General features: G+C 34.1%; 1 protein-coding gene across 1 annotated transcript in view; it reads right to left on the bottom strand.

Moving 5' to 3' along the window:
* LOC103622760 (ryanodine receptor 2) overlaps window positions 1-15,045 on the bottom strand; it is a gene marked incomplete at its 5' end in the record, with an annotated part of 108,580 nt that overhangs the window by 32,533 nt on the left and 61,002 nt on the right. The window contains 5 exons of the mRNA XM_017744897.1: window positions 2,891-2,995; window positions 4,397-4,525; window positions 6,209-6,297; window positions 7,268-7,348; window positions 13,539-13,556. Of these exons, the coding sequence (XP_017600386.1) occupies window positions 2,891-2,995; window positions 4,397-4,525; window positions 6,209-6,297; window positions 7,268-7,348; window positions 13,539-13,556 (422 nt within the window). The remainder of the gene's footprint in view (window positions 1-2,890; window positions 2,996-4,396; window positions 4,526-6,208; window positions 6,298-7,267; window positions 7,349-13,538; window positions 13,557-15,045) is intronic.

The following is a 15,045-nucleotide window of genomic DNA, read 5'->3' as shown; positions in this document are numbered from 1 at the left end:
CACAAAAAGGAGTGAGATTCATCAATCTCTACGTAATGTTTCTTTTGCTAGCTTGCATATACTGCTTCCACATAGTGCACTTTGATTTTATAATTGACAAGTGCTCTTAGCTTTTATACAGTGTAGTAAGTAATTCTGGTTAAGACTGTTCATTTGTTGTAATAAGTAACTCATCTTTTATAAATTTATCTGATCTGCCACCATTAAAAGTTACAGAACAGTGATTTAATCACACCTCTGTAATTCCTTAAATTTAAACTGTTTACAAAATCTGAAGCTAAAGAAGGATTTATCTTCATTTAAACCCCTTTCTGTGAAGGAGTTTAAATACAAAAAGGAATTCTTTCTGTTCTTCAGACTCAAAGAAAATGTTTTTATAATAAACTTTGTCTAAAGCACCCACTCCACCTTCAACAATGACAGTTTGGATCTTGGACTGAAAACCACATAATTTGGAAATATTAAGATTTTTAATTGATTTGCCCTGTAAGTTTTCATTACAAAAATTTTAACTAAAAAAGTTGTTTGCAACCCAGATATCTTCTTTTAACTAAAAAAGTTGTTTGCAACCCAGATATTGGGTTATAAATGAACCCTTTGTTCATTTAGATTGAAAATTGTGCTTTCTTTTTCTGCCTTAGGGATGTTTTTTAAGAAGTATTACCATTATCATATTATTGCTTCCTGGTACAAGATAGAGAATTAAAATGCAAAAAAAATACCTCAAAGTCCAAACAAAACAGTGATTTTGTTTTGCTCCTATTAAAGTCTTGCTTCAAATGTTCTCCAAAAGTGCTCTGGAAACTCATGATTGAGAACAAAACCCAATTATTTAGCCTAGGCAGGCCCTTCTTACAGACAAAAGCCATAGGGCAACTCCTTGTAACTCCACTTGGCCACACTCAACACTTCTGAAAACTGGTATTTCAACAGAATATGAAAAGCTTACTTGTGGATACAAAAATGCTGCTAGCAAGGATTTTCTTGCTATTTTCTAAGTCCGTGAGAGACTTTTCGCGCTCACAGAAGAGGTAGCAGAGTTATGTAAACAACCAAACACCTGCAACCTTGAAAAGTCTTGTTTATGGTACAGTAGAAAAATATTTTGACAATGGATGTTTTAGGATTTTAGCCAATCATCCCAAGGAGTGGCTGATCCTTTGTCCAATTAGACTATGAATAAAAAAATCTATAAAAGAGTTTGTAAAATAATTAAATAAATCAATCTTGCTGCACAATTCCTGCCTGCTGGATCTTTCCTTCTCCCTATGGCTGCGGGACATGGTAATATACCCTAGGGCATTTTTTAATACTTATTAATATATTCTTGTAATCAATATAAACAAGCAAAAGAGCCGCTGTCTATTCTGGTATTTCCTGCTGGCCCTCATAAGGAGTTTCCAAAAGCCAAAAGCTTGATCTGCAAGCAAGAGGAAGACAGCATCACTATTTACAGTGATGCATTTGGAGTGGTACACTTGGAGTAGACTGTGTTTCTGTCATCCCACAGAACACCACAAGTAACTCCACACATTTTGGTGGATCTTGTTGTGCAAAGCAGCTGGGCTATCTTTGAAGAGGAAGGATGAGTATCATTATTTTCTAGATTCACTAATTGAAAGATGCTGTGAAGCCACTCTGGGCACAGCTGAGACTATAAACTTGTCATTACTGTAAAAGCAAATATTGCCAATAGCCACATCGTATTTCATAATCCACACATAGCTACCATGTGTTTGACTCACTGTAAGTAACTGCTTAAATACCTCTTTCAAGTTTGCTTTAGTGGAACAGGAAGAAAGCACAATAGCCTTCACCATGGCCTACCCAAATATTGACTATTTAAAAATTCTTAAAATAACAAAGATGTTTCAAAACCAGAACAGTATCTACAGGCACCTTTAAATGCACTTTAGTAGAAATTCAGTGCATTTCTCTTGAAAAACAGGTTTGACTGTTTGTCAAAATATGCCATTTGTGGGAAGAAGTCTTCTATTTAGCCATAAAGAATGAGACACGTACCTGTAGCCCAAAGTCCACAAGTGTAAGCAAGCAGCCTACTTTCATCCATAAAGTTCCAAGGGCAGGGAGAATAACAATCTGGGCAAGACTACTTTAATTTATGCAAATGATACTTACATGGACACCTTCGGAGCTAAATAATGAAATCTAAGACCTCAGAGCCTTCAGAGCTGTATTTCTTAACAGTAGCTAACACTTTTACAAGCATATGACATTTTTCTCTGAAAATGTCAAATCACATAAAAAAATTAGAATCACTGCATTCAATTAGGATGTGTGATTCTTCTAAAAAGTTAAGAAGGTGAAAAATGCACTGAAAATGAAAAGTTTTCACACCCTGAAGAACTGTCTGTGCCAGTCCACTCCACTATTTCTACGGCTTATGAAATGAATACTCACATCTAAAAGAAATTCACCCATTATAAGGTCTGACTACTCTCTCCTAAGAGTGAGAAAAGCTTAGATGCAGACAGGTGTTGAACTAGGGTTCAATAATGATGAACTAGGGCTCAGTGCAGGAGCCATCAATGAACACGATGAGTCCCGCATAGAAGGAAACTGCAGAAAACACTGTGAGAGAATTTTGGTACAAAAGATCGGAACCGAGAGTTCTTTCTGAATATCAGTGATACGCTTTGCAGTTTCATCTACCCTGCTTTGTGCCTGTGGCCAGTAATCCAATTACAGGCGTGCTATTCACACCCACTACAGTTTTGTAGTTTACTCCCTCAATTTTAATGTAGTCTATCACTTCTGCCTTTTATTTTTCGAACTGTTGCTATTAATGACTCAAACATATTAATAAATTTTTTTCTCTTTTACAAAAATGCTAGTGACTTATAAAGGAAAAAGTAAAACAAAAATATACCTGAGACAGCTTCATCTGCATGTGGGCAAACACATGAAGGAAACCAACTACAGCATCCCACAATCTGCTGTGTGCCAGACTTTGCTGATTCCCAGTACACGGACCCTATTGTTTAGGCAACAACAACAAAAAAAAAAAAAAAAAAAGGAAAAAAAGAAAACCAAAGTTTGTTTGCAAGAAATTCAACAAAAACAAGAAGAAAGATGCGTAAGTGCATAACTTGGGGCTGTCCTTTAGAAGTTGCTTTAATTTTAGAAAAATTAAATCTATCTAGAATTATGTATTTAATAACACCACTGACTGTAAACAACGCTTACTTTTAATAACCATTCTGTCTGTTTTAGCCAAATCTCAATATACTAATTAAGAACCTCAAAGTGTGTATCTCCTTGTAACTTTAAACAATAAATACTAAAGGGGTACAAATCTTCAAGCTGTTTCTTTGCTATGTAGTTCTGTAAATTAGGAATAACCTTATAGAAGGTTAAAGCAAAATTCACATAAGGGATTAGAGAATCAGTCTCCTGATTTTTTTTCCCCAGTATATTGTAGAACACAGTGCTAAAAAATACTTAAAGAATATCCTAACTTCTGGAAAACGGGAACACAAGGGCTTTTAAAGCCTCAAAGGGTAATAAATAAAATCTCTACCAGGTAAAAACACTACTTGCAATTTGAGAAATATGTATACATTAGATATATTTACACACATGCATACAAGCTGCCTCTTCTCATTTTTATTCAGTCCTATTCTACCACATTTCATCCTCATGAACTGTAACATACTATTTTCATAATAATTATTTTCATCTGAATGAAAACAATATACTAGACACCTAACAGTGTAATGAGGTCCTCTCTAACTTGCTTATTATACGTAGAATCAAATTCTAATATTGTCAGCGGATTTACACAAGCAATTAATGCAGAACTAAATGACACTAAATTCTTTAGATATCCTGGAAGAACTGCTATATTTTTATTTTGACAGAATTGATCCCAATCTCATTTACTGCTGAGTCCACCTCAAGTGCTTCTCTACCGTTCTCAAATAGAAAGTGTGAATTCACTATTTCGAACATAGCATTGATGCCTTAACCTTATTCCTGACACAAAATACTATCTAATGTTATATTGACTAAGCAGCAACTATGATCTGCGCTGAAATTAGTTTTCTCAGTGGATTAAAGGTAAAGGCTTTAAAGTGGGTAACACTGCTGCAGTCTAATAAAAATTTAGAACAAAACTCTACTATCTTACATAGATGATTATTAATTTAATAATTTTAAATTTTAATATATTTATAAGATTGTAAAGAGTAGTGACAGTTATATATATATATTTGAATATTTTGCTTTCTACATAAGCAAATTCATTAAAGTAATGCTGAAGAATAAATGTATCTATATTATATTTCTATTTTATATCTAGGTACTTTATATCTTCATGCCAAATGTGTGATGAATTTTATTTCAAGTTCATAACATTCTAATGAAATTAATTTACCTGGATATACTCCGTGAGAGTATTGAAAACTTGTTTTGCAACCTGGATGGCTTTGGAAAAATTTCGTTGTCCTTGTTCATCAATAACATCCTTCCCAGAATAATACCAATAGAAATCACTAATGGATTCCTAAAGAAAAAACAGTTGTGAGAAGCACAAAGAGATTGTGTGGCCAAACTGGCTCTAACAGGAAATTCACCAGTATAAGAAAAACAGTATTAGACAGTTCTAGTTCTGAAAATTATTTAGTTTATAAAGACTTTAAATGAATCACCCAGTGATTCTCAAGTACTACTTCAAGAATTGCAGTTTCATCTGAAGAGAATCAGTAAGAAAACAAATACAAGGAAAGAAATAACTTAAAAACCCCACAGCAAACCTCAAAATAAAATAAATTAAAAATTAGATGAGTTGGTATCTGCTCTTAGAAATACAACTGCCTGCATTCTGAAATGGAGTGCTCAGTAGTACTGCCATGCTGCACGCTTTTCATTAAACAATGTCTCTTTATACTGCGTTCTTGACACCTAGTCAACAGTGGGAGAAAATGTTGCTTTGTGCGCATGATTCCTCTCTCCATCTTCCCCAAAGGCTTAAAGTTTCAACCAAGTAAGCAATGGAATGAAAATCATTGTATTGTCTCTACAACCTCTACAGAATGCGTAAAGATAGAAAACAATGTTGATAGCAGCAGCAGTGTAAACAAAAAAAGAAAAAGAATTTTCAAAGTCTGGAATTCTCAGAGCAAATAAATGAATGGCTAAAGGGAACTTAACTAGATAAATATTTTTTTAAAAACTCAACAAAATATATTATCACATGCAGTGATTTTCAGAAAGAAGAGAATTATAGGTAAAAATTATGAACATTTATCACAAAATATTGTTTTCATACCATTCACATGCTTCAGTCTGGAAACAAAGTAGATTTTTTTCATTACTTTCTATTGGGTTGTGACAATGAAATGTTTTCATATTAAAAGGATTTGGCAGATAATTCAAAATGCATGAGTGAAAAGGTTTTTAATCTAGCCTTCTGTGGGTTTTTTTTTCCTTTTGCCTTTTTTTTCCTTCCTTAGAAAATGCACTGTTCTTATGCTTCACTCCATGCCAGCCCATGAGCATTCATTATCACAAAATATTGTTTTCATACCATTCACATGCTTCAGTCTGGAAACAAAGTAGATTTTTTTCATTACTTTCTATTGGGTTGTGACAATGAAATGTTTTCATATTAAAAGGATTTGGCAGATAATTCAAAATACATGAGTGAAAAGGTTTTTAATCTAGCCTTCTGTGGGTTTTTTTTTTCCTTTTGCCTTTTTTTTCCTTCCTTAGAAAATGCACTGTTCTTATGCTTCACTCCATGCCAGCCCATGAGCATTCATGCACAGAGCAGCCAGTGTTCAGCCTAAATCAGAATATGGATGAAAAAGCAGCTGGCTGAAACTGAACTTGGGCAATACAAAACTCTTCTCACTCACAGGGTAGTTTCAGTCCACACCTGGCTACCTGTACTCATGGACACCCTGAGCATGCACCGGCTCCTGCCGCTCTCCGTGGTTAACAGCCTCCACCACACTCCTGAGTATAAAGGCTGAAACCAGTCCTTCACATTTATGTCACCTTTGACTCTCCCAGTACAAAGTAACAGTTCTTAAAGAACTGCAACCACTAGTGAATTTCAGCCTTTCTCTTTAGCTTGGGCTACAGGGACCAGAATAAATATGGTGACAAATAAATGTGCTCCTCTAATAAAACTTGTATAGAAATAAGTCATTATTGTCATGTACTTAGTATATAAGTTACTTACCTGAACTCTCAATAAGTAATCCACAGTAGAAATGATAATATTAACAGTTGTGTTGTTACCAGTTTGAGTTCTCAGGTAATTCTGAAAATCTAAAAATTCAAACAAAAGCTTAATTTAAAATAATTTAAGTGTTAAAATTATTTCTGAAAATTAATTCTGATTTAAGATGATCTATAAAAGTTTAGGTTAGAGGCATGGATTGGGTTTTCTTCTCTTCCTTTTTGGTTTGTTTTTTTTTTTTTGGCAATAAACCACTGCAGCAGTTTTAGCATCTTATTGCAGAGATCACATACCAGTGAACTTCTGAAGCCAGAACCTTGTTTGTATATTTCCCCTGTAAAACTTAACTTGGTGTTATTTTAATCTATTAATGACTAAAATTACATCCACATCAATGTAATTATACTTAGAATAAATTTTGTTAAGCTAAATTACATCACAAAATTATACAGATCCTGATAATTTAGTCAAAAATATGTCTAATGCCTAAAAAGGAAAACTATCCTTTTTTTTTGGTTTTTAGTCACAAGAATGACAGCGAGAACACAGGGAAATATACTTAATGATAAAAATACACTTAAATTATGGATTTCAATGTGGTTTTTTATATTTAAAAGATACATTATTTCTTCAAGAAAGGTATTGTGTACATTGTAAATTCACATACAATTCTAACTGACATTAGTGGGAAACAGTGTGCACCAGAAAGCACAAACATGCCAAAGGACGATTAATATAATTTCCTCTTACATCTTCCTCTGAATCTTTCATGTCTAGAAGTTATAAACCATGTACATTTTCCTATGTAAATTTAACTTTGCTAGTAGGTCGAGATCCAAAACTCATCGTTTTGGAAACCATTGTCTTATCTACAAAGTTAGGGCTGTTAAAAAAATTAGCAACTTAATTCCACTTGAAGACTTTCCTTTCATGTACGGTCTAGCAGCTACTCCACCTTTCATAATATTTCATGAAGGCTGCCAAACCTTCACCAATTAGGGGCTTTTATCGTCAGTTACCATCACCTTGACTTCGCTGACTGGCAATATGCCCACAAACCTGAATTGTGTCCTTCACAAAGCAACTGAAGGAAGCGGAAGAGGTCACAGGTGAACTCATCATCCTGCATCACCTTTTCTCCTGTAGAAAGGCCAGATGGAAGCAGGTTATCACAGTCTGCCCAGTAACACCCCACAGCCCCAGAAGAAAGTCTCCATAATAATATAAAGAAAGAGAGAAGGGGAGCAAATATTTATAACCACCAATCTATCTGAAGCACCTATGACTTGTGCTTGGCAGATAGTTATTTGGTTATAAAAAAAAAAAAATTAAATTACAAAACTTAACTTTTGATTTATAAATATGGCAGCATGAGCTTGGCAACATTTTACAAATAATCCCTGCTTTATGGACTTGTTTGACTTCACTGGGCATGGAGGCTGTGTCACATACAAAGGTTAGGGTTGGATCAATTTGGTTTCCATTCATCACAGAAGAAGGTACTTAAAATACAGAATGAGATTTAATCAAACGAATATGAAAATCACTCCTCAAATAAACTATTAGATTCTAAAATATTCTAAAACAACCCATGAAATTTACAGCTATGTGCACTCTCAAGAACCATTTAGACTGAAATATTTGAAGATTTAGTACCTGACTGCTGCTGACACAAAGTGGACGTGTCTCCTTTGACAAAATAAAGCAATATATTTATAATTAATTAAGACCAAATGCCAAAATGCTTTACTGAATTAGGCCCTTCAGTTCATTTTTTGGTAAGCAACTAATATCCAAATGAATAAAGCTTCAAACTATTTTTTTCCCCACAGGAAACAATATACTAAAAAGCCCTCAATTAACACATAATTATTTCCAGTACATCAATACATTTAGTTAACTTTGTACAGGTACACGAGAAGAGGAGAAATAACCATTCACCCAGGAAAACAATCACAACTGGAGAAAACAGTTGTGTGGAGAAACAGTTTTCTACAGAAAAAAGGAGAACAGCTTATGAAATGACACATGAGGACAACATTGTAGGTGTTAAAACAATAAAGGCCACTTATCAAAAGTAAGAAAATCCCCATATAGAACCTTGGGAAAGTATTTTGACTATGTATGCAAAGGTGGAAGTCACAAAAACTTCTACGTTTTAAGAATATACATAATTTGAATATATACTGAGTGCTATTTCTAGACAAGAAAAGGAGGGATATAAAAATGTAAGCAAACTGCAAGAGAGTTTGGAATAATTTTTCTTTGAGGGGATATAATTTAGGCTCTACAAAGACAGTATCTTTAGAGTATGAACAGGAGACCAGAAAAGTGAGTAAAGACATTAAAATTTAAAAAAACACCAATTTGTAGATACATTAATTAAATTAACAATTACTTCCATGCTGTTCTATTGGTATAATTCTAATTATAATATCCAAAGTTACAGATTAATATATTACTATGATTATATTATTACTGTTTGAGCTGGATTGGCTATGATCAAGTTAATTTTCTTCATACCAGCTAGCTGAATTATAAACGGTATTTAGCATAATTTGGAATAAAAATAAACATGATCAGAAATTTAACTTTACATAAAGTCATGAGCAATTATAATTTCAAGCTAATGGATTTATCAGTCCACAGAACGTGAATTTTAAAGTTAAAAACTTCAGTACACTAGGAACAGGAATCAAAGCATTTTGAAAACTAATATGAATATTTTAAAGTACAAAACTTCACACTTTTCTGTTGCCCTCAAGACAATGTTTGGTATTAAGGGCATGTATCACTAAGGTATATGCCAACTCAATTTCTTGTAACACAGGAAAAGATAAGATGCTTTTCCTCCTAACTCTAGACGTGGACTTAGGGCAGTGACAAGCAATACCCAATTGTTTCTCCAAGAATGAGTCAAATACTGTAAGTGACATTCCATGACATTTTTCTCCACTGCAAATATAACTACGAGGCACATAGATTTTCAGTCACAGAAGACTGAAAACCCTTTCAGCTAATTAAACAGTGAAATATAAATGACTGTTTCTGTCAGTGCTGATGAATGTATACATGCAGTATATGCCCAAGAAAGCAAAAACAGGAGATGGCTGGGCTCTTAAAAGTATATTGTTCAAAATTACATGCAGGCTCACCCCTGCGAGAGAGTTTCATATGCTGCTGACCAAATGCTATAGTATAGATTTCTCAGGATTAGTTACTTTCTTCTTTTCAATTTAACTGAACTCCTATCATGCCTAAAGTTACATGTGGGTTCACATGCTTTGTTGAACGAGGCGCAAAAATGAGCATTACAGAAAGCCAAATATTTGGTGAAGCCTGTATTACACATGTAATGCATGTAGCTTGACTGCTGAGATGGCAGTGATTTTAGAAAATAAATCACCAGGAAACTTTCTTGGAAAAATCAAGCCCATGAAAGGCCCAACCATCTATTTCTTACATATTAAGGCACCACTGAATCAAAGCCATTTGTATGAATAAGACTACAGAATAAGTTACAGTTTAATAGTTTTGACCTCTATTTGTCTTGCTCTCTTAGGAAATAAGATATTCCAGAACAAGAAGGCAAACCCGTCTCAAGTTAAAATATACAGATCCTGGCTTTTAGTACACTTACTGGACTTCAGGAATTTTTATTAAATAAATTACATTTTTATTATTGGAAGGGCTTGGAAGGGTCTTTTAATAAGTTCCACTGTAAATAAATCACAACAGGAACGGAAGTTATTTCAAAATTCTTCAAAATCAGAATCACAAAATCAGTGCACAAAAGCTGAAAGGTCTGTTCCTCTTAGAAATATTTTTACATTTTAAAATGAAGAAAAAAACCCATCTTAAATCATCTGGCCACACTAAGATTTACAATATCCTAGTTTTCAATTTTTACACCTGATCAAAAGCAGACTAGAACCAATGTTGGTATTGACAGGAATTTTAATTTTCAGATTGTACTTACTGACTGGAAGTGGTGCCTCACTGGCAACAACAGAACAGAAATAGAGATCCATTGCTTTCTATAAAATCCAGGAGAGCAACCTTTGCTGCTGTGCACATAAATTCATGCCAGTTCACACAAAGATTTGCGAGGAATGTACTTACAAACATACACACTACATATAGTATGATTTAGGCTGTTATGAAAAAACATTCTTTAATTTCTGTTGATATGAGATATATTCTGGCAAATATTTGCTTAGATGTTAAAATGCTGCCATTGCTCATGCTGTATGTAAATGGTATGGCTATACACACAAAGGCTTTAAGCCTGTAGCTTTTGCAAAATGGACAGTTTGTGTTTGTGATATACAGGAATAGAGGTATCATGTGTAGGAAACGAAAATAAAATTCAATGAAAAATTAAATACATGGCCTTTTTTTCACTGAAAGTGCATGTGTCAAATTTCAATAATTCTCTCCCTCTTTTTTGATTTTAGTTTTTAAATCCTCAGTGGAAAAGATCTGACTTCTATTGCTACTCAGAAACACAGGTTTGATAGCACATATTATAGAAATATTAAAATACTTTCAGCTTTCATAAGGGAACAGGGCTCCTTTATGACGGCTGTTAAGCAAGAGCAAATCTGTCCCATGATAAAGCAAGTGAATTTATTCTTATCGCAAGATCCATACAGTATTGGGTTGGATTACAAGTGCTGCATGCCTTTCGACTTCTCAACAATCTAATTCAAGTAAGAAATGCACTTGTTTCCTCACTGAGTGAAATTCTCTGAAGTTATTCAAGTTCCCTTTTAAATGCAAACACTGATTCAAATACAGTTTTATGAAGGTGGAAAACACCTCTCCAATGCAGGCTACAGCTGATCACACAGAATTTAAGCATCCACTTTAAGTGTGACTAGGTTGGTGAATGCCAAAAGCATATTTATTAATTCCACATTATTAATGGCTGAAAATAGCCCTGACATGAACCCACAGTACAGCTGGTTATTATATCACATGGGTACCACTCTCACTCAGATTAGTAAAAGTCCTTTAAGAGCTACTGTCTCATTCTAAAATTGTATTTTATTAAAATAAGCCTGCTGTGAACTTACAGAGAAATGAAAGAAAGCCATGATACAATATTAAAAGATTGAACATTAAAATAGAGCTTTCCTGAAAAAGGGAGAAGGGTAAAATAATCTAAGTGTAAACTTAACATCTTAAATTTTGTACTTCGTATAAGTAAGACAAGTCTCTCCAAAGGAGAAAAACATCGCACTTTCAAGATTTTTGTGACTCACAGTGAAATGGAAAGGAGTATGAGTGTTAAATGAAAAACCATTGAAAAATAGTAAATATTTCTACATGTCTTTGATTTTGAACCCCCCTTTTTGGAAAAGGAAACAGAACAATCAAAACAAAATACATACAGAAGAAACAACATTGAGTACGCCACAAAAACAAGTAAGAAACACATTTGCTAAAGAACCATCAATGTTGTTACCAGTGGGGGTTCCAGGGTTTGGAAAGGGAAGGTAGTACCAGTCAGAGGAATATCAGGACAAGGCACTTACGATGTGGACAGCACAAAGAAACAATTGGAATAGAGCAATAAATTTCACATCCATGTTGACTCAATACAGGGCTTTCTATCTATTGCTAAGGTTGACATGGGACCAGAAACAAGCACTGCACATGAGGAAAAGTTGACTTTATTCCCGTAAGTTTCAACAGTTTTTCTTTGACTTCGGGAATAATAGTTTCAGGCTTATAGGTTGCAAACTCAATGACAATTAGTCATGAATGTGCTTCTGCGGCCGATTCAGATGATATGAGAAACAGGCTAAAATGCACATTTTACATCCCATCATTTCCCTGGGAATCAATAAAATTATCTTTAATTGAGGAGTAATTAATTACTCATAGACTAAGCATCTTTTTCAAAAAAAAACCCAAAACCAAAAACAACCTGGGAGAAAATCTTTCTCATCTTTGGTACTTGCTTTGTAGTATTTACAGATGGTTATTCACAGAATTGCGGACATAAAAGCTCAAATATCCTATAAAATCTATGATACTTGGAAACTGTTCACTATAGGAGTTTCCCCACAGACACACTGGCTTGGCTTTCATAATGCTATCAGGTATTAATACAAGTACTTGTACAGCTCTTACTTAAACTACTTTTCAAATAATTGAAAAAGGTGTGCTTCATGATACAAAAAAAAATATTACTTGAAGGTAGTATATTATCAACAATAATGCAACTTTGAAAAGGAAAATTACAGTCTTTTCTGGTTGGATTTGCTTTTTCTATTGCCTGGAATTTTCAGTAGCTGGATATTAATAAGTAAGAAAAGATGGTGTTAGCAAATATTATCCCTTTGTGCCAAGAAATCTTTGACACAGTGATTACTGTATCTTGACACTGCTACTGCTCAGTAACAAAGAAAACAAACAAAAAAACCCCATCCTAATCACTGTGCAGAATTCTGGTAAGCTGCCGAATAGAAAATTTCCACTGAGAAAACAAATAAAACAGTAGATCATCCTCCTCCCCAACATTTGGCTAATGAAAAGACATCTGCTGTGTTTGAGTTCATTGTTTCTGCTGACTGGTATACACATTTTGTATTTTGAATTCTCTTTTCACATGGTGACATGAACATCTAATGGCAACTGCTCCTACAAAGCCCTTCCTTTACTCGAAGTAAGGAACCTTTGAGGTGTAACAACCATAACACATCAAGCAGCTTTCAGAATAAGGAAGAGTCACCTGTACCACAGTATTGATCCCTCTAAATTAGCAATGCACCACCTCTTTCTTGTATCAACTCCTGACGGCATTAGATAAACCTAGCCAGTGGCAAGTCCTCTCCTTACCAACCACCCTCAAATCCTCACTGGATCCACCACTGATTTCCTGTGCTTGCACAAATCAATGCAGCAATAAAGCCACATTCAATACACAACAAAAAGGCTACAGGAGGACTAAAGCACAAGGCTTTGTGTATGTATATATTATTGTTTTTCCTTTTAACATTCATCCATCACAAATGCTGGGCTCACTAAAGAGAAAACAAATTAAAAAAACAGGAAAGAAAAGTATAAAAAAGCTTGTTGCTCTTACATCTACTGTGTCAGTCACTGAGCAAATCCTGAGAAATAGAGGCAGACCAAACTGGGGAGATTTGATATGTAAACCAAGAATTTTAGAATGAAAACTTTAATAATAGCAGAAAAATCACACTAGTTTAGCAGTCTTACAGGAAAAATAATCTAGCAATATTCAGGAGCTGTACAGTGCTGACACAAAGCTAAGAGCAGGGAAAATAAGGAATAGGCAGTTGTTTTTAATAATTACCACGCTCATGGGTGATGACTGAGGAAGGGAGGACAGGACAATTAGTTCAAAGAAAAAGAAACAGGAAAAAAAGAAAAAAAAGTGAGAATTTGTTTTAGCAAATACAAAATATAGTTAGTATTGATTTTGCCAAAATTAGTTCTGTACTGAAAGAGAAACATCAAATAAACAGAAAATGAAAAAAAAAATCCCTCAAATGAGGAAGCACAAAAATACTCAACATCAGTAGAGTCAATTATGCAGCATTTAAAGATTTGTTTATATTTGCATGCAAAATCAATCATTTCTAGAAACAGAGGCAGAGGTCAAAAGAATAACGAGCCAATATCTTGAGAGTCTATTTCAAAATTCAACATTTTGCCTAAGTTTAGTTATGTAATAGCAGAAATGTTGTCCCAAAAACCAAAACAAAGTGCGGAATAATCTTCAGTAAAACATGAGAGTAATGGCCAAAATTTACATGCCAGATAGCTGCAGCAGTGCTCAATTTACAATCTTGTAACCAAATTTTATCCATATGGGTTTAATTTTTGGTTTACTCATATAAGTCTAGAAATATTTAATCTATAATTTAAACTGTGGAAGCACTTTTGGAGAAGCAGAATTTTTGACTGGCCTTGAAGTCATTCAAATAAATGTAATAGTAAATGAAAAATTATTATTTAAGCAGTTGAATATTAAAGAAATAGGCCGCATAAAAGACCTACAGGCACAACAGACAATGAGATATGCAGTGTTGCTGGTATGAATTATGATCCCTCAAATGCAATAGGGATTATACAGTCAAGCTTTTTTACCTTGTGTTTAAGATAAAAACATGTTAAAAGGTTAGGTCACTGTAGGATTTAAACATAAAAATGCACTGTAAAAAATTCTGAAGATAAGGGAAGAAAATGTGCTTTGGTAGCTCTATTAAGTATGTAAGAATGAACTAAATGTATCCAGACAATCACAGTAAGGGAGTAGTAGAACTTACTGTCAAACAGAAGAAAGAAATTAACAGTGAACTGACAACACCAAGGGTGGAAAGCCAAATTCATTCAAAGTCAAAAGTAGAGTGAAAATTGTGCAATGTTTCCCCAGAGACAAACAGAAAAAAATTATTTCAAAGAAAAAGCTTTCCCAGACTTTTTTCCACACAGCAGATAGATTTCCCTCAACCTCTTATATTTAACTTATGGCTTAAGTAAATTGTGTGGTTTTCAGTTCAAGAAATCAGGTGGGAACTTTTTAATTTCATTTTATGCTGAAACTGGTTGGGGACTTCTGAAATGTTTTACATGCACAAACACTGCTGTTTGTAACTAGAATATGTTCTCAATTTTGCATGTAATGTCTTCACTTCTTCAGAATGATGAGAAAGAGTCCTCTGAGACCATTCTGAAACTCAACACATGCTAATGATTTACTGTTGAAAATGATGGATTTAGGTATGCCAATTAAATAAAAACCACTTTTAGGAATCCTGTTTTAGCTTCAGCCTCTAGATATATATTTTCAGGGTTCG

The sequence above is a fragment of the Corvus brachyrhynchos genome, unplaced genomic scaffold (assembly GCF_000691975.1).
Source record: "Corvus brachyrhynchos isolate BGI_N302 unplaced genomic scaffold, ASM69197v1 scaffold879, whole genome shotgun sequence".
Classification (NCBI taxonomy): Eukaryota; Metazoa; Chordata; class Aves; order Passeriformes; family Corvidae; genus Corvus; species Corvus brachyrhynchos.
This window is presented reverse-complemented; position numbering and strand designations above follow the sequence as displayed.